Below are 20,000 nucleotides of genomic sequence, written 5' to 3'. Positions count from 1 at the left end.
ACACACACGGACACACACACGCCTTGACCCTGAGTGTGTTGCTGACCTGAGGTAGCTGCCGAAGTAGGCCACAATGTTTTGATGAGTGCATTCCTTCACCATGAAAATCTCCTGCTGGATGATGGAGAAGTCGTCTCCTGCAGACAGAGAGAGAGAGAGAGAGAGAGAGAGAGAGAGAGAGAGAGAGAGAGAGAGAGAGAGAGAGAGAATGAGAGAGAGAGAGAGAAAGAGAGAGAAAGAGAGAATACGGGCAAAATAAAATAAGAGAGAGAGAAAAAGCGAGGGAGATAAAAAGAGGATGAGCGAAAACAGAGGGAGAGAAAAGACAAAACAATGTCACAATTTTTAAACATTGCAATGTGGAATAGAACTCATAGGAACTGCAACAATAGACTTAGAGTTAAACACGCGCACACACGCACACACGCACACACACACGATACAAACAAACTTGTTATTGCATTGCCCTGTACAGATGAAATGTGCGCGCCAAATAGCAAACCCGGGCTATTCCAGAAGCACAGACAGACAGTACGAGGGCGCAGACCTGAAAATGCTGACCATGCGTTAAACACACACATGTGCAGTTCGTTTCCTTGGCAGCTGGAATCTATATTACACCCCTGTGGCACCCAGCAATGGATCGGTCCTATTCACTGTCCCACCCCCCCTACTATTAAACTGAGTGGTAAGCGCCGAGCCCTGTATCTGTTGAATGGAAAGTCCAAACAAATGTGACCGTATGATGTACAAGTTTGCGCACGCACACACACGCACACACACACTAAATCTTTCCCCCTCGTCTTGCCAAAGCTAAACACATCCACAAAGGCGCGCTGTGGTATTCTGCACAGATACTTTGGCTTCTGACACAGTCCAGTCATCACATTAACTGCCATTACTTACTTGCTCTCCCACACACTCACTAAATGGATCAACAAGCACAAAACAGGAACCGCTTAGATTAGAAGAACAATACTAATTATTCATAATAATAACTTGATTTGTATAGCTGCTATACTACAGCTACAAAACAATAGACACACAGCTCAGTGTGCTCTAACAGTCTGAGTAGAAACAAAAGTAAGTAAGTTGATGAAGAAAAAGACAAATGTTTGGCAAACGTTCACTCACTAATGCATCAACAAGTACCAAAATCCAAACAGGAACCAATTGTGATAGCAAGGTGTTGTTTTTAGTCCACGCAGCCACACGGAACTGTCAGAGGGTCGTTCTGTCAATCTTGCAATACAGTTTTATTTTCCTTTTTGGAGTGCTTGCATGAGACGAGTTGTCTGTGGACTCTGTTATTTATTCATTTTTATTTATTCATCTAATTTCATACAGCAATAGTACGGGCGTGTGCCTATGAAAACCTGACAGATCTGTTCAATGGATAACTGTCAGTCATCAGGCGACGTGTGCTAATTGCTGTTTACAGACTCTTCTGTCTGATGGCTTCAAAAGCAGGTTCAGCAGCCCAGCTTACTTTTGACAGGTAGAGTTAATACTTTGACGTGAAGTGTGACAGAGCCATTGCAATGCCATAATCCACACTGTAATTACCACAGATGTTGGTGTTTAAAAATATAAACAAAAAAAACAAACAAACAAACAAAAACACCACAGACATTGGTACAAGGGAGATGGGTGAGAAAGGTAATATGGGGCAATACTATGGGGAACAGAGCCGTAGATAAAGAGAGTCTGGCCAACTATGGGTTCGAACGTTCGAGCCATCCCGCTATTTTGATTGGTTCTGGGCTGGTCACATGTTTTAGGGACGCCATTTTCGTTCCCCACGCTCCCATTAATGAGCATTATCAGATATAAAAAATAAAGCTTTACTATAATATTATAACATTATTATTATGACAAACTGTTGTGCATATGGCTGTAGTGCAGGGCCGGGTCAGGAGAAAAAAACAGCATCGTTTAACTCGTGACAGAAACGGAGGATTTGGGACATACACGGATATAAACTCCCCTTTATGGAATATAAAGGTCAGAATTAATAACCGGAAAGCAGGAGATTTCTCCGTGTTGTGTGAGGTAAATGTATTTTTTCCCCCTTCGACTTATGTTAACAATTACTTTTGAAAGAAATAGTCATGATGATGGCATGCTCTCTCCTGTCCTTTCCCCCTGCGATTTAAACTCATGTCCAGTCTCATACTATGAATATCCAGACTTATCCTACGAGCATCCAGACTCATCCTACAGTTCTACTGTCTGCAATCGCGTTTATGCACGGCTGAGCACATCGTTATTTTTAAACTACTAAATCTCGACACAACGTGAAACTTTGGCGCAAGTATCACCAGGGTCCCTGTACATGAACTTGACCATTGTTGTGAATATTATTTCTGTACATTACTTAAATATCGACTTTGACGTTGGCCCTACCTAGGCAACAACAAAACGGAAGTAATGCTTGAATGCACTGCTGAGCACATCAAAACTATGCTGACAAAACCCTCTTTTAAGCAAACCCCTTCAATACGAACGAACTTAACGTTTGTTTTCATATGTTGGGATCTTGATAATACCACAACCTAAGTTTGATGGTCTATGAAGCCTTATTTGTATTTTAAATCCAGCGATTTTGACGGTATGCTGCCCATAGGGTTACACTGTAGAATCCTCGCCATGGGGAGCGAAAATGGCGTCCATGATTCGAGTTGGCCAGACTCTTTACGGCTCTGATGGGAAAGTACTTCACACACTCACACTCATACACACACAGTAGGGCGCAGAACAATTTTCTGCAAGAAGAAAAAATATCTGTCAATATCCATCTATAAACTCCCTTGCTATTTAGGCGACGGCTGATCTCACAATAGTCATGCGGCTCAGTGATTTGAATGCCAACCAACAAGCACTGACCAGAGTACAACCACTGTACAACGTGTTTTAATTCACATTCTCACAAGACCCGTTCCAGGAGGTGGCTTTAGTCAACACCCTACCATCTGTGGCAACAGGGCCTCAGACAGGCGCTCTCTTCAAACCCCCGTGTGAAAATCCTCATCGGTCCTTCAGCCTCCATGACCAGGCTAAATCTGGAAGCGAACGCCTGCCATTCAACACTCTAATGGTAAGACAATGACATGTATAACTCACAGCCGGGGCCTAATGGTTAAAGAGATGGGCTTCGGATCAGAGGATTGCAGGTTCGAATCCCATCCTTACCACTCCCCACCATACTCCATGGCTGAGATACCCTTGAGCAAGTCACCTTACCCCACACTGATTCAGGGACTGTAACCAATACCCTGTGCTTAAAATAAGTGTGAGTCTTTTTGGATAAAAAAGCGTCAGCTAAGTGTAATGTAATGTAATGTAATAAATGTAATAAAGGACTAGGGATGTCAACAACTAATCGACTAATCAATTTAGTCGATTATAATGCTAATCTTTTTTCTTTTTTTTTAAACAAATTGTGGGGGCGCTGTGGCGCAGCGTGCTAAGCCCCCCCACATCTGGGCATGCATGCCCATGGGGACCCCGGTTCGAGTACGGCCGGGGACATTTCCCAATCCCACCCCGTCTCTGTCCCACTCACTTCTTGTCACCATCTCAAACTGTCCTATCAAATAAAGGCATAAAAGCCCCTAAAAATATATATAAAAAAATAAATAAAAAATAACGAATTGTAACTAATCACCAACTCGAAAGTGCAATTCATTCATGCATTCAAAGTGCAACTTGTGATCAATACTTAGAATTTGATGGCTGGTGGTAAGTATTTGTGAAAAAGGTGATGTTTGTGAATGGGCAGCATGCATTCTGGGAAGATACTGTTAAAACAGTGCACCTTTAAACATCATCTGAGTAGCTTTATGTCATGGGAATCATGATGCTGGAGGATGAACACAGATGACAGCGATCTTCATCAGCCCTTTCAGACACCAGGCCCAGAAATAAACAGGCAGCGAACTGCTGTGAACTTGGGAAAGAAGACATTTCCCTGAAAGTACCCAAATGCCTGATGCCTTAGATTCAGGAGTAATGTACTTCCGCAGAGTTTGTGTACGTGGATGCTTGACATTATATGCGGAAGTGGTTGTGTGCGTGTATGTTGTAGATGATGTGGGTGTGCGAGTTAAGACTTAGAGGGGGAGCGAGAGAAAGGGAGACAGAGAGAGAGAGAGAGAGAGAGAGAGAGAGAGAGAGAGAGAGAGAGAGACAGAGACAGAGACAGAGACAGAGACAGAGACAGAGACAGAGACAGAGACGTGTGTGTGTGTGTGTGTGTGTGTGTGTGTGTGTGTGTGTGTGTGTGTGTGTGTGTGTGTGTGTGTGTGTGTGTGTGTGTGTGTGTGTGTGTGCACGCGCTCCAGGGGTTTAATGGGTTCCAGTGCACAGTCCAGTCCTTCAGCTTGAATGCTGAGCAGATGTCTCTGCATTCCTCCCTATCCCCCTATCCCCCTCTCCCCCATGCCCTGCTCTCTCTCTCTCTCTCTCTCTCTAGTCCTCTCCTCCTCTGCTGCACCCCCCCTCACACAAAGTCCCAACGATTCAGGAGCTGCCCACTCACTCACACCAAAGCCTGGCCTACCAATACATATAATTCCTCACTCTCACACAGCTGTCTACGGCGAGACATGAACAGAACGAAGGAGGAGAGATGGATAGAGATGGAGGAGAGAAGGTGGATAATGCAGCATGGAAGAGGAATCGAGGAGAGAGAGAGAGAGAGAGAGAGAGAGAGAGAGAGAGAGAGAGAGAGAGAGAGAGAGAGAGAGAGAGAGAGAGAGAGTCACACACACACACACACACACACACACACACACACACACACACACACACACACACACACGCACGCACGCACGCACACACAAGGAAGGGGAGAAGGGTCACGAATGGAGCCGGGAGACGGAGAGAAAGTGAGTCGGGCAGAGGACAGGAAGCATTAAAAAGCACAGAGGGAAAACAGAAAGAAGGGCAGACAGAGAGAAAAGAAGGAATGAAAAGCAAAGGGGGCTGGTGAGAGAGAGAGAGAGAGAGAGAGAGAGAGAGAGAGAGAGCGAGAGAGAGAGAGAGAGAGAGAGAGAGAGAGAGAGAGCGAGAGAGAGAGAGAGAGAGAGAGAGAGAGAGAGAGAGAGAATATTCCTGGGACTTTGTGTCGAGTGCTGTTGGTGGGGAAGGATCGCAAAAGTAGCATAGCAAGCAGTACAACGTGTGCTTGGAAAGGAATCTGTAGCACACATCTGTTGGGTCCCGACACCTCTCTTCTCTTCTTTGACCTTCTCACTCATCACACTCTCTGCTAATCGCTCTCTCCATCATTCTCCTCTCTTCATACTTTCTCACGCGCTTCTCAAAACTTTCTTTTGACAGTGCTTCTCTTTCGAAGCCCTCGCTGGGCCAAATCTGGCACAGTGTCATGTGGTAGCGGTGCACCCCCACCCCTCGTAATGCCATGTAATCACTCTCAGCTCTCAGATAAACGTGTGTTCTTGTCAAAACAGTCACGCATGAATAGTGGCTACGAAAAAGTGCACACGTTTATCAGCCACGGTAAAAGAGGGATTGGAGTAGGAGATGGGGGTGGGGGTTGGGGTGAGAGAGAAGGGCAATGAGAGACAGATAGAGAAAAGAGGGGTAAGTGAGAGGGAGTGAGGTCTCTGGAGAGAGGGAGAATGATCGAGTGTGTGTGAGAGAGTAAGAGGGTGACCGAGAAACAACCTGGGAGGGCGCGTGTTAATGAGAGAGAGAGAGAGAGAGAGAGAGAGAGAGAGAGAGTTCTTAATGCAAATGTGTGTGTGTGTGTGTGTGTGTGTGTGTGTGTGTGTGTGTGTGTGTGTGTGTGTGTGTGTGGGTGGGTGTGGGTGTGGGTGTGTGTGTGTGTGTGTGTGTGTGTGTGTGTGTGTGTGTGTGTGTGTGTGTGTGTGTGTGTGTGTGATATTCTTAACACATGTATGCTTAATGTTCCTAATTGACCGTAATGTTCTTTTATGTTATCTGTACGCTTTGGCAACACTGTTACCAATAGGCATGCCAATAAAGCATATTTGAATTTGAGAGAGAGAGAGAGAGAGAGAGAGAGAGAGAGAGAGAGAGAGAGAGAGAGAGAGAGAGAGAGAGAGAGAGAGAGAGAGAGAGAGAGAGAGAGAGAGAGAGATATGAGGGGGAGAGCTACACACAGATAGTGCAAAAGAATGAACGTGTATGGGGAGGGGGGCTGTGTTGATCCAAAGGATGGTTCATCAAGTTCAGTCAGTTTCAACAGTTTCGGCCCGTTACCCTGTGGATGCGGTCGTGGGTTCATGACTTGTGGTTTTTCTGGTCATCATGCATCATGCCATCATGCCTATTCGTCAAACTTTTGTAAATTTAGAAGGGAAGATTTTTTGTTGAGCAGCCTTGTGTGACCTTTAAGGAATGAGGTCCGACCCTACTCTCATTACACACGACTGTTTTGTAACTGAAAACCTCTTTTGTCCTCAAAAGGTCTCTTTATTATCGGTTCCGCTCTGAGTTGCAGGATTATGTCATCATGGGAGAATAACTGAGATGTGCATCTAGAAAGGCATTATTTACATCTTCTGAGCTACTACCAGCACACATGCACATGCACACCTAACGTGGGGGGGGGGGTCCCCTGAAGATCTGTCTTGGTCACCTGCTCACCTCACATCACAACCATAGTGAAAAAGGCTAGGCAGCGTCTGTACCACCTCAAGAGGCTAAGAAAGTTCAAAATTCCATCAGAAATGCAGAAGTTCTTCAACACTGCCATGATTGAATAAGTAAAATACAGGAAGCATAACAACATGGTATGGAAACTGCACCGCTCAGGATAAGGTAGCCCTGCATAGTAGTGCACGCTGCAGAAAAAAAATCACTGGGACCATCCTTCCAGGGCTGCAAGATGTATACTCCAGAAGGGTAAAGACACGAGCAAAAAGGATTATGAAAGACACCTTCCATCCCAGTCATTCCATGTTCGAAAGGCTGCCCTCAGGGAAACGACTGCGTTCCATAAAAAGTAGGACAGGGAGGCGGTGCAAGAGTATTTTCCCCCTCAAGCCATCCACTTTTTAAATTCCTAAGACAACTGTTTCTTTTATAATTATTATTCTTGACCTTCTTTTCATATTTCTTGCCAAAATTATTATTATTATTTATCATCCTACACAGCAGAGAGCAGTTGCAAACTTCATTTCACTGCCAATTGTGCCAGCACAAGAAAGCATGTGACAAATAAAAATCTTGAATCTTAAATCTTGTCAGAGAGACAGACACAGAGAGCAAGATAGAGAGAGAGAGAGAGAGAGAGAGAGAGAGAGAGAGAGAGAGAGAGAGAGAGAGGGAGGGAGAGAGGGAGAGAGGGAGAGAGAGAGAGTTTGTTTGTCTTCTTCTAATTAAAGCAAAGAATAGAGAAGGAGGGAGGGAGTGGAGTCGACTGCTGCTACTGTACATGAGGATGAGGGCGAGAGTGTACATAGCTGACCACACACTTCCTACTATGGGGGCTGTACTTGCTGTTCTTAGGTCCTTGACCAAAGAGAGAGAGAGATAGGAAGATAGAGAGATAGAGCGAGAGAGGGGGGGGACTGTGGAAAGTGCAGGACTCTGAATCAGCAGAGGTGTGGTTTGGCAACTGCTAGACAGACAGAGTGAGTGAGCGAGAGGAGCTGGACGCTGTGTGTCCCTACAGTAGAAATCTGGTCACACAGAAGGACTCTGTGTGTGTGTGTGTGTGTGTGTGTGTGTGTGTGTGTGTGTGTGTGTGTGTGTGTGTGTGTGTGTGTGTGTGTGTGTGTGTGTGTGTGTGTGTGTGTGTGTGTGTGTGTGTGTGTGTGTGTGTGTGTGTACGCGTATGCGTACATGCGCGCGTCCATGTTGGGGTTTATACCATACGAGACTACAAAGTGAAAGATTGAACTTTTGTTTCCAATCCCAAAAAAGAAACTGGTGTGACCCAAATTAGATAGTGTGGAACACACAACTTTGGATGTGTTGTTTATATTTCAAGGCAGAGCTAGGCATCTCATTTCTACACTTTATTCTGCATTATTAAGCAGGTCCTCACCATCTACTCAAGGTATTAAAACTCTCTGGGAGCAGGAATTTGGGGAGGGAATTAGTGAAGAACTTTGGGACGATGCTTTATAAAACATACATAAATGCTCTGCTAACTCAAGACACTGTTTGATTCAGTTTAAGATAATCCATAGACTTCACTTCTCAAAAACAAAACTACACAAGATATTCCCAGTCTCCCCATTGTGTGATAAATGTATGGCAGATGAAGCCTTTCTGCTTCACAGTTACTTTCTTTGCCCTAAAATTGTACCATTCTGGGTCCAGATATTCAAAACAATATAAGATATGCTTGAGACCTTACTGGAACCAGATCCAATTTTGGTGGTACTAGGTGTGTCAGATAAGTTTAACTCACTCCCAGTATTCCAATGAAAATTGTTATCATACATGTTAGTTATAGCCAAGAAAGTACTCTTACAGTTTTGGAAGAAAAGTGAAACTTTCAACAGTCAAATAATTGTCTTGATTGTGAAATTCACCTGCCTGTTTGTGAGACAGGCTGTAAAAAAATGGTTGGCCAACTAATGATTAAAGTAACACTCATGCAAGTTTGTCTCTTTCACTTTAGAGGGCAGATCTAGAGAGAAAGGTCAGACAACGGGATGTGAGATTACAGTTCTGTTTAAAGCGTCTGTTTCACAGCTCTGGGCGGCCGGTGGTGACATCACTGAATGTCCACTTCCTCATTTAGTGCCCTGTCACTGTGACATCATTAGCCTGACTTTTCTTCACTCCTAGACGGCATTCCTTCCGTGCTGTGTGTGAATGTGTGTGTGTGTGTGTGTGTGTGTGAATGAGAGAGAGAGAGAGAGAGAGAGAGAGAGAGAGAGAGAGAGAGAGAGAGAGAGAGAGAGAGAGAGAGAGAGAGAGAGAGAGAGAGAGAGAGAGAAAGGGTGTGTGTGTGTGTGTATGTGTCTGTGTCTGTGCGTGTGCGTGGGTCTTGCCTAAAATAACACTTTTAACTCATCTAATCAGCTTACTGCTAACCCCTCCTCGGGAAAGACGAGCCAACAAGACAGCTAACAGTCACTAACACAAATACTGTACGGATGCTACACACACAGTCACACAGTGAAACCTAAGCTCACTTCACTGATGCACATGCAGTCCTTACACACACACACACACACACACACACACACACACACACACACACACACACACACACACACACACACACACACACACACACACACACACTATGCCCACACCGGGTACATTCCATCATCCAAACTCTCATTTCCCCATTCAATATCCTGACTGCAAATAAGATAATGTCCTTTGAATTGCGCTTGTGCGAGACATTGAATCGTCAATGAAGTCTTGCGACATCATTACGAGGTCACAAGTACAAGGGAGGACAGGAGTTTGGATAATGGCATTTACACACAGTGATGCTTAATCTGCACTAACACCTATTGGCCAACGGGAGAAATCTAGGTCTTTACGCACACTTGGCCTGCAGTCACAACTTTCACATCTCTCGTACACGCACAGACAGACAGACAGACAGACAGACAGACAGACAGACAGACAGACAGACAGACAGACAGACAGACAGACAGACAGACAGACAGACAGACAGACAGACAGACAGACAGACACACACACACACAGTTCTGAGGAGCACATTGAGCAGCTTGTGAGGGGAAAAAAGAGCATGTAATGACACCAACATGAGCATGAGAGTCTGCAACACTCATGATGAGTTTGTGAATAACAGAGCAGAGGTACAGAGGTTTTGAAAAGTGGAAAAGACGCACAAGTTAGCACTTTCACCTGTTGATTTTTGTTTTATTAGCTGGGTGCTGAACCCCATAATGTGTAGATGAAATGAAGAGGTGAAGGAGGACAGTATGCTCAGAATTTTTTCCTCCACAAAAGGTATGCTCCTTTTTTTTCCTTCACAAACCTTTCGGGAGAAAAAAACACACGCCCCTCTTCAGCGTGTAACGTCGAGATACAGAGGTACAGTAAAATACAGCTTTGTTATCCACAGTGAGGTCTGCTATTGGGATTCAAGAATGAAGTAAGGATTGCCCTCTCTGATGGACCGAACCATCCAATCAATGGCAGATGCGTCATCTACTCTCTCTGGCCTTACATGACAGAACTATTAGGGTCATTTTTGCCTTTATTTTGATAGGACAGAATGAGAGGCGACAGGAAATGAGTGGGAGAGAGAAATGGGAGGAGGATCGCAAATGACCCGGGCCAGAATCGAACCAGGGTCGCTGGTAGTAACCATGTCGGCAGGTCAGCCGCAACCACAGTCAGCAGGGCCTACAGCCAATATCTTAACCACTGGTGGTGGTGTCTGTGTCTGTCTTTCCTTCTCTCTCCGTCCATGTCTTTGCCCTCTCTCCTTCTCTCTCTGTCCATCTCTGTCTTTGTCCATCGCGGTCTCTCTCGCTCCCTCACAGAAACACAGACACAGACACAGACACAGACACACACAGACAGTATACACCTGCTAGCCTTCAGGCACTCCCTTCAGATCACGGATCAAAGAGTGAGAGGCAGCATCAGCAGGTTGCATTAAGGGGCTGCTTCAAGGGACTGCTTGCCGTCAGCTCTTCACACACACCGGCCACTTCCTGTGTCTCACGCATCACTTCCTCTTCTGTTAACACCAGCAACGGTGAGGTAGAGACGCATGTGCGCATTCACACACAATCTCAAATGTCAAAACTTTCATACTGTTAAGTTTGTGCATGCATGCCCACAAACATGGGGCAATGTAGAATGAGTTGAAAAAGGCACTATGCACAGATGACCTCCATAGGAATAAATATCATCAATGCATGCTGCGGCTTTACACCCACTTTTCAACTTAGCTGTATTTGGTCACTCAGAGATGCTCTCAGAAAGAAAAAGGTGAACATTCAGATAAAGCCTGCCCTGCTCCAAACCATGTGAATTGTAAGAACTGTAGAGTATGCCAGGTTTTGCTTTCAGACCTTTAATGGCTTCGGAAATGTTTTACAACATAGCAAACACAGACGTGGATATGATTTGCTTTCACATTCCAAATGCACTGAAGAAGACCATGACCACACCAGGGGAAATCAAACCAAAGTAAAGCATATAAAGACTTTTTATTTATCTCTGATCAGTTGATTTGGTGCGCACCAAAGCACCGATATTGCATTCACAATACACCCAAGTAAGGGATTTGGTTTATACGAACCATTTGGTGTTGCATGAAATGCTGTGGGTGTGAATGCCCCCTCTAATAAGGCACAGCATTGCACTTATGCACAGTACCATCAATGGGCTTGCATGCCCATCGGGATCAACAAGATTTGAGTCTGGCCTGGGTCATTTCCCATACCTGCGCCATCTCTCTCTCTCCTACCATTTCCGTCATGACCCTCACTGACCACTCCACAATAAAAATGGGGTAAAAATCTCTTTGAAAAAGTACACGGCGATTCACCTGTTGAAGGCATATCACATGCTAAATGTCACGTTAACTATAGCCCATACCCACAAGAGAACGTGAGTGCCTGTGAGAAATTGTGCTTAAAGGCAGAGATGGAGAGAAAACAACATGCCGTCTTCTGAAGATGAGTAATTTAGCTTATGATCTAGGTCAACAGCCCTCACACGCTCACACGCGTGCGCACACACACACACACGCACACAACTCTGTCTTATGTGGGTACAATGTGTATCCTTTGTTCAGCAGCAAGGTCAATAAACAACTGCTTCTGTCTCTGTGTGCATGCTTTCTGCTGCCATTCTGCCTCTGGAGAGTTGGCACCAGCTTCTGCTGCCTGAGGCCAACGTTTGCACAAACACACCCACCCACCCACCCACCCCTTAATCAAACAACACTCAATACTGATGAGGTGGGGCAACAGGAGCATAGCAGCATCACAGCAACACACACCTGGCCCAAGTCAATAAGAGTGAGAGAGAGAGAGAGAGAGAGAGAGAGACCAAGGAAGGGAGGGGGAGAGAGAGAGCGAGAGCGCACGAGAGAGAGCCAGAGAGAGAGAGAGAGAGAGAGAGAGAGAGAGAGAGTCTGAATATGTGTTTTGTTCTGTGTACATACGTCTATTGTACTTGGGTGGAAACATGCTTGTGCATGCCTGTGTGTGTGAGAGAGAGAGAGTGTGTGATTGTGTGGTGGTGCATGTCAATAGGTGCCTGCTACAGACTTGTACCTGTGAACTACACACACACACCCAACTAACAAAGTCAGTCTGACAACACCATATGGGAACACTGGACCAGTCACAACAGTCCACTCGCGAGCATCCCACATACACACACCCCCAAGGAGACAAACACAAGAGAGCACACGCACGCACGCACACACACAGCCCTTAGCCCCCGGTGGTCAGTGGGCTGGGGGAGGAGGCTCTAATCCTGGGCTCTCCGTGTCTAATATCCCTCTAATCAGGCCTAGGCAATCTGGGCCAAGATAAGGAGACAGTGAGGGACTTCACCCTCTTTCCCAAGTCACCTCAAGGATGAGGGGAAGACCACGGGGGAGGGGGAGGAGAGAGGGACAGGGAGGGAGGGAGAGAGAGAGAGAGAGAGAGAGAGAGAGAGAGAGAGAAAGAGAGAGAGAGAGAGAGAGAGAGAGAGAGAGAGAGAGAGAGCGAGAGAGAGCTCAACGCTAGCTAAGCGACAGCACGGGGCAAACGACACCAGGAAGAAAAGGAAGAAGGAGGAGGAGGAGGAGGAGTGGCATTCAAGAAAGCGTGAGTGAGGGTGCAACGCCTGGCCACGGCCTAATGACAGTGTTGCTGCAGGCCGACCGGTTGGACGGGCTGCTAAAAGGCCCGTGACGAACCGCGCGGAACAAGCTGATTATTACCAAGCAGTCCACCATGTCTCAACGCTACGCATCACGCGCCTGAGCACGGGCACACTGCATGGTACAAGGAAGCAAGAACAAAAGCCCTGGAAAAATGCATCCGTCATACACGCATTGCAACAGTGTCAGATTGGTATCTGTCTGCTGGTAAATATCATTACTCTTTGTCTAGTACCCGCTAACAGATGACCGAGTGTAAAACCATGTGATCTGGGGCCTATACTAACAAGACGGTTTAAACCAAGTTAAGATAAGTTAAGGTAAATCATCTAATAGAAGCTCTTCTATTAGATGATTTACCTCTTAACTTAAACTGGTTTACTCCTTAACCAGCTTCTTAGTATAGGGGCCTGGTGATGACTGCTTCATCGTAATAATTACCAGGGCTCAACTAGCCACTTTGACTGGTAGGGGAGTGCATGTCTGGCTGGTAAGATTAACATCTACTGGCCAAATTAAGAACTGACGAAAAAGAGATGAAAAATATACAGCCACTCGCACCCACAATGCAATTCAAATACCTGACATCCAGAGTCAACATTGGAGCCACGTGGCCTTAGGCTACGTCTCCGTTCTACACCGTGGCCAATGCATCTTCCAGGGAGTGATTGTTCTTATCCAATCTGATTTCTTTGCAGAATATCAAACCGAGGCCAACCTGCCAAGTTACACACTCACGGAAACACAAAAACACGGGCCTTGCACTCACCTGGCTCTAGTTTGATTATCTTCACAGCAGCCAGCTCTCCCGTCTGGATGTTCCGGGCCTGAAAGACAAAAGAAGAAATCCCCCACATTATAAACAGGTACCAAACGACCGACGCACGCACGCGCACGCACACGTACGCACACACATACACGAGCCTGCGCCCGCGCGCACACACACTATTTTAAAATCTTTTAATACACATAGCTTTACTTTTGAAAACACAGGCAGTGCTTTTACAAATGCATGCAAACAGGTGCTGACCATGTCGGCCCCGTCTGCCACCGATAGGATGACGATAAGGCTGCAATCCTTGCTGGAGCTACTGGGCCATATTACAACAACAAAGCTGGATGGCTGGCTGACTGGCTGGCTATCAGCGTCTCCTTATCGGTGAGCTCAGGACTCCTGGCTCCTGGCTGGATGGCCGTATGTTTCATGCTTCATGTACTAGATCACTGCTTCCCAACCTTTTCTGACTTGCGTACCCCCTAAACCTTTTTTGTCATACCACCATGAATAACCCCTCGTTCATGCCCTAGATCTCTTCCTCTATCTCAATGTGACTCTACTCCCTACAATCGTTATGGTTCCTTTTTTTTTTCATGTACCCCCTGCATTGTGCTCACATATGTTTAGTGGTACACGTACCCCTGGTTGGGAATCGCTGCACCTACTAGATTACTTGTTTGTTCTCGTTACCCTACACAGTATCATAGAAACGACAGCTTAGACCTAATGGCGGTGCTGGCCGATTTACATTCGTGGTGCCCAATTGTTTTGGGACTTCTTAGCCTTTATTGAAATAGGACAGTCAAAGATGACAAAAGGAAATGAGTGGAAGAGAGAGACGGGAAGGATTGGGAAATGACTGGCTGTATGGGCTGGCTCCTTAGGCCACTGAGCCACATCGATACATCCATCTTGAGTTCACATGACTCAATCCCAAACCGAATACTGCCACCATTCTGTTTAACTATTCTACACATGTAACTGCACTCATTCATGGCAATCCCCCCTGGGTGAGAGCAACAGCTAAATGCAACGTAATAATACCCATGATGACATCATGCTAATGCCCGTACAGCATGTCTCAGGTTTCCCCCTGAGTGCAGCCTTTCCTGGCCGCCTGTCTGTGCTTATCAGTTTTATTGACCGTTTTACAGATAATGCACCGCCAAGTCATGGTTTCGCTCAAACACAACATGACCCGTCAGTCATTCGTTGCAAATGTAAATGACTGGCAAAGTGTTTGGAGCTTAAAGTTTAACCTCAACAACCACCATTAGAAGTAGCTGCATCCTCAATACAATGAGGAGGCTCTACAGCGGGGGCAGGAGGGGAAACCCTTTAAATTTGAGGGGCCACTTCAAATTTCCTCAGAGGGCCGTAATATGAACACAAACAAGGATGTCAAAATGTATTGCAAAAATGTAATTCTAACATTTCTTTACAAAACATGTCATATTTCATGTGAAACGGCATAACGTTAAAATTATGTCGGGGGCGGAAAAGATGGCCCTTGAGACATAGGTTCCCCACCCCTGCTCTACAGTCTATAAGTCACTTCAGTGATCACAACATGCTACATGACAGACAGCTTTGGTTTATGTAAGCAACTCAACCTTGTTTGTTTCTGACTGAGAGATCCAAATATGAAATTCTCACCTCAATGGTCAAAATGAAGTTCTGCCATCGATTAAATGAGCCAAAATAAGCTTAAATGTTTCTTTCAAGTGTGCAGTCCTCTCAATCAAAACCGTGAATTAGCCTTTGTCCTGCACCTTGACCAGGAATGTGAACAATGTTTCTTCTCTACTCAACATCTTCGGCTGCTGGCTGACTTTGGCCTGTCCCAATTATGTAAACAAAGACTGAGAAAGACTGTGAGTGTGAGAGAGAGTGAGAGAGAGTGGGAGATAGTGAGAGAGAGAGAGGGGGGGGGGGTGTTGAATTGTGGGTAAACTGGGTAAACGTGAAAAACACTGTAAGCAACATTGTAAGCACACAACCTTGGCAGATTCAGTGCCAAAGACTGCATGATGAGTGCCATTGTGTCTTGAAGCTTGCAAAGTAAAGCACCGCTTATCCAACTGTACACACAGCAAATGTACCAGTACATAACTCTACTACACAGTCATTACTTGACACCAGACAGCAACGTCATGGCCATTCCACATCATGCCAATATCAACATTTTGCATCATCATTTGCAGCTTCTGAACACAGCTGCAGTTCAGACTTCAGAGACGTCATTGCACCTGCAGCAGTGTCTAATGTTCACTTCAGAAAGTTTGATCAGGGAACGTGAAGATGATTGACACATGTCAGGGTTAGGGTGTGCTAGCTAGCACACGATGAGCACATACGTTATAACAAACGTATATGGAGGACAGATGGAGGAATACGACAGAGAGAAGGAGTTCAGCCTTCATTGCACTTGCAGCGGAGTGCCTACAACGCTGTAGATTTAGGGCATTTAGGACAGGATGTTGATGTTGGGGAAGTGGCAATGATTGACACATTTCAGGGTTAGGCTGAACACGACTTGGACATAGAAACTTACAACAACGGCAAAGGTGTGAGGTCAATGTGAGGTTGTTGCTCATTTACTGTAACCTGACGATTAAAATGACCCAACCCAGATGAACATATAACTCATATAAGAAGACAGAGGACAGAGATGGGTAAATGGTACCCAGGCTCCACCCTCGCAGTGACGCAACACCTTCGGCTCAGGAAACCTGTTTGTTCAGGTACTTTCGGGTTCCCTCCACAGCAGGAAACTCCACCAGCTTTATCGGGAAGCAATCAACTTTGAGCATCACCAACGGTCCTGGGTAGAGGCGTGTTCAAGGCAGTGAGGTGTTTAAGCAGAGACGTTCTGTTTGGACTAAGAAATGTTTGGTTTAAACTTTGGCTCAGCCTGTTCTGCCACTCGACCAGTAGCAAACCTAGTGAGATGGGTCAACCGTGTCGTTTAAGAATGTTAGTTGTTGTTATGGTCTTGGTCAGACCAAGTCTCGAAGAGATTTGAAAGTCATGATAATCAGGCTAGGCAAATGGAGGAGTATCAGAAGGAGTTTTGGACAGGATGTTGATGAGAAAGTTGAGATGATTGACGCACTTAAGGGTTAGGGGTGAATAGGACTGACACATAGGGCAAACACATACAACGCAGTCAAAGGTGTGAGGTCAAAGTGAGGTTGCTACTCATGTTGATAGTAGCCTTCTCTGAGGTGTTAAAGGGACAGTCCACCCTTTTTTGATTTGCACATATTTGCAGTATTTCCACTCATTATTCATGAATGTGCATATCATTTTCTTCTCAGTTTTTTCAGCACTTAGATTTATTGGATCAGAATTATTAGCATAGCTTAGCATAATCACTGGAAGTGAATTGAGGAATTAGCATCAAGCCACAAATGATTAGGACAGGATTAAATAGCCGTTTTGCACTCTGGTGAATTTTACATTAATTTTAAGGTACTTTATAAGTACATTTGATGATGTTTTGTTTGCCCCCATAGACTTGCATTGCTATGCTTAATTTGGCTATACTGTTAAATTAGGCAATGGAAACACATAGACGAAAATGATATGCACATTCATGAATAATGCTGGGAAATAATGCAAATATGTGAAAATCAAAAAAGGGTGGGCTGTTCCTTTAACAGTTATAGGTATGGACAATAAAGGGCAATGACAAAACCAGTATGCAAGTTTAAAACGTCCAACTTGAAGTGAGGTAACTGGAAGTGAGGTAACAATCAACACTGGTGTTTGACAAATATTGATGCATTATTGTGTCTCACAAACACAGAGAGCTCATTCACAGATAAAACAATATATAGACATTGCAGTGTTATGCATGATATTGGTGTCTATATCCCTATTCCTTCGACATACTCAATCGATCAACAGACTGCAATATATTGATTCCCAAAGTGTAACTAGACTCCTCACCTTGACATTACATAACATCCATACTCCATCAGGTTAGTAGGTTAACTACGCATTCTCCTCAAAATCATCAGGAAAGGAGGAGAAAAGACAGGAGGAGAGGAGAGGAGCGCAGAAGTGGAGTGGAGCCGAGAGGAGAGGAAAGGAGGCTGAAACAAGAGCACAGTGTGTGTTGTGTGTGTGTGTGTGTGTGTGTGTGGGGGTCCTCTCCGACTTGCTCGTCAGTAGGTGTGTGTGTGTGTGTGTGTGTGTGTGTGTGTGTGTGTGTGTGTGTGTGTGTGTGTGTGTGTGTGTGTGTGTGTGTGTGTATCCATCTGATTCAGATCATTCAGTGTGTGTGTGTGTGTGTGTGAGTGGACGTGTATCTGCCCTTCCAACCACCAAGTAACCCATGTTACAACTTCATCAAATCCGGGCGAGACCAGAAGCATCGCACGAAGTGGCTCTACCCCACCACTCATGACACCTGCTGCTGCTGCTACACACACACACACACACACACACACACACACACACACACACACACACACACACACACACACACACACACACACACACACACACACACACACACACACACACACACACACACACACACACACACACACACACACACACACCAGAGGTTATATCAACAGTACAGGTGCAGTACGCACAGTCAGAGAAACAAACTGTATCCATGGATGAACTAAGACACAGACACGCACGCACACATGCACAGACAAATACACATATTCACACGAAAGCAGACATGTAAGTGAGCACACACGCACGCACGCACGCACGCACGCATGCACGCCCACAGGCTCTGAGTCTGAATGAGTATCAGTGGACCATAACCCACAAGTCAGTCTGCCTCCACTGATCTCCTCTTCTCTGCACCAAACCAAACACCAGGAACCACAGCCAGCCACCACCACCAATAAGCATCAGGTGACTTTCACACTGAGCTAGCTGACTACATTTCATAACTGAGAGTGTGAGTGTGTGTGTGTGTGAGTGTGAGTGTGAGTGTGAGTGTGAGTGTGAGTGTGAGTGTGTGTGTGTGTGTGTGTGTGTGTGTGTGTGTGTGTGTGTGTGTGTGTGTGTGTGTGTGTGTGTGTGTGTGTGTGTGTATAGTCCTGATAGGCCTAAAATAAATACGATGAAAGAGTTCCCTTGTGCAACCCGTCATACACAAAGACATCGATGCAAACACAAATATGCACAGAACACATACACAGTAGGGATGTTAACCGGTAACCAGTTAACTGATAGTCGACCGGATCAACTTTAACCGGTTAAAATTTGCTGCCACCGGTTAACCGGTTGTAATAATAATAATTATTATAATAATAATTTCCTCACAAAAAGCCCCAAAAAATGATAATTTTGAGGTTTTAAGTATGATAATTCAGCATTTTCCATCTGGCAACAGTGGCTGGACATGGCAGGTCCTGTCTGCGCAGCAAAAAAAAGGCTTATGTGAAAAATATATTTTTTTAAAAATCAGTGCTGTGCATATCAGGCACGCGAACGTTGTATAATTTAAGATTACTGGTTAACCGGTTAACCACCGGTTAATGAGTCTCAGTAGCCGGTTAAGAGTTTTTTCAATTTTCGCCATCCCTAATACACAGATGCACAAAAGTCAGACTGACAACTGACAAGTCTTCACAGAAAGTTTACCATGCATAAAGAAACCTGATAGAATGATACTACCAGCTTGGAACAAGGAATAATGTCATAAGGTATCTGATCTGTAAGAATGGGTGAAAGGTAAATTGTTCAACTTGCAAACTTCAACTAAAGCAAACAGACTTCCCGACACACACAAAAACACACACTCTCACACTCATACTCACACACACACACACACGACACCAGGTGAAACTGGGTGGGGTGGGCAGAGGAGATGGCTGGATTAACAGGAGTTTAAATCCCCCCGTGGGCTACTGCCCTGAGGTGAATTGACTGCATGGGTGTGCTTGGCTTCACTACGCATGCTTGGGAGATTGTGGGGTCTCTCTCCACATGCCTTGACCATCGCCTTAATTGCTGGTCAGACGCATACCTCAGATTACAAGGTGCAGGGGGGATGTGAGAGAGAGAGAGAGAGAGAGAGAGAGAGACAGACAGACAGACAGACAGACAGACAGAGAGAGAGAGAGAGAGAGAGAGCGAGAGAGACAGACATAGAGAGAGACAGAGAGAAGGAGACCCTGAACCTAGGTGGGAAATATTTCACACGGAGCATCTGCTGACAGCCCTGTTATCAGCCTATCACATGCGAGAACAAAACAGCTGTACCACCAACACGCACACACACACGCACACACACGGCTGGTAAACAACTAGGACACCTGGGATACACCTAAGCAGAGAGCAGACACCAAAGAAACGGAGGATTTATTTAGCCGTCAGGTGAACAGACACAAGACAGCAGGAACAGGGACACAGGTTTTA

General features: G+C 45.4%; 1 protein-coding gene across 7 annotated transcripts in view; it reads right to left on the bottom strand.

Annotated features, from left to right (window-relative positions):
- The window catches only part of map4k5 (mitogen-activated protein kinase kinase kinase kinase 5), a 91,454-nt gene that overhangs the window by 54,449 nt on the left and 17,005 nt on the right, over positions 1-20,000 (bottom strand). For all 7 annotated transcript variants that reach the window (XM_063184329.1, XM_063184330.1, XM_063184332.1 and 4 more), the window contains exons 3-4: positions 13,596-13,653; positions 47-137 (exon numbers count right to left, since the gene is read on the bottom strand). In XM_063184329.1, coding sequence (XP_063040399.1) covers positions 47-137; positions 13,596-13,653 — 149 coding nt within the window. The remainder of the gene's footprint in view (positions 1-46; positions 138-13,595; positions 13,654-20,000) is intronic.

Source organism: Engraulis encrasicolus, chromosome 19 (assembly GCF_034702125.1).
Source record: "Engraulis encrasicolus isolate BLACKSEA-1 chromosome 19, IST_EnEncr_1.0, whole genome shotgun sequence".
NCBI lineage: Eukaryota > Metazoa > Chordata > Actinopteri > Clupeiformes > Engraulidae > Engraulis > Engraulis encrasicolus.
This window is presented reverse-complemented; position numbering and strand designations above follow the sequence as displayed.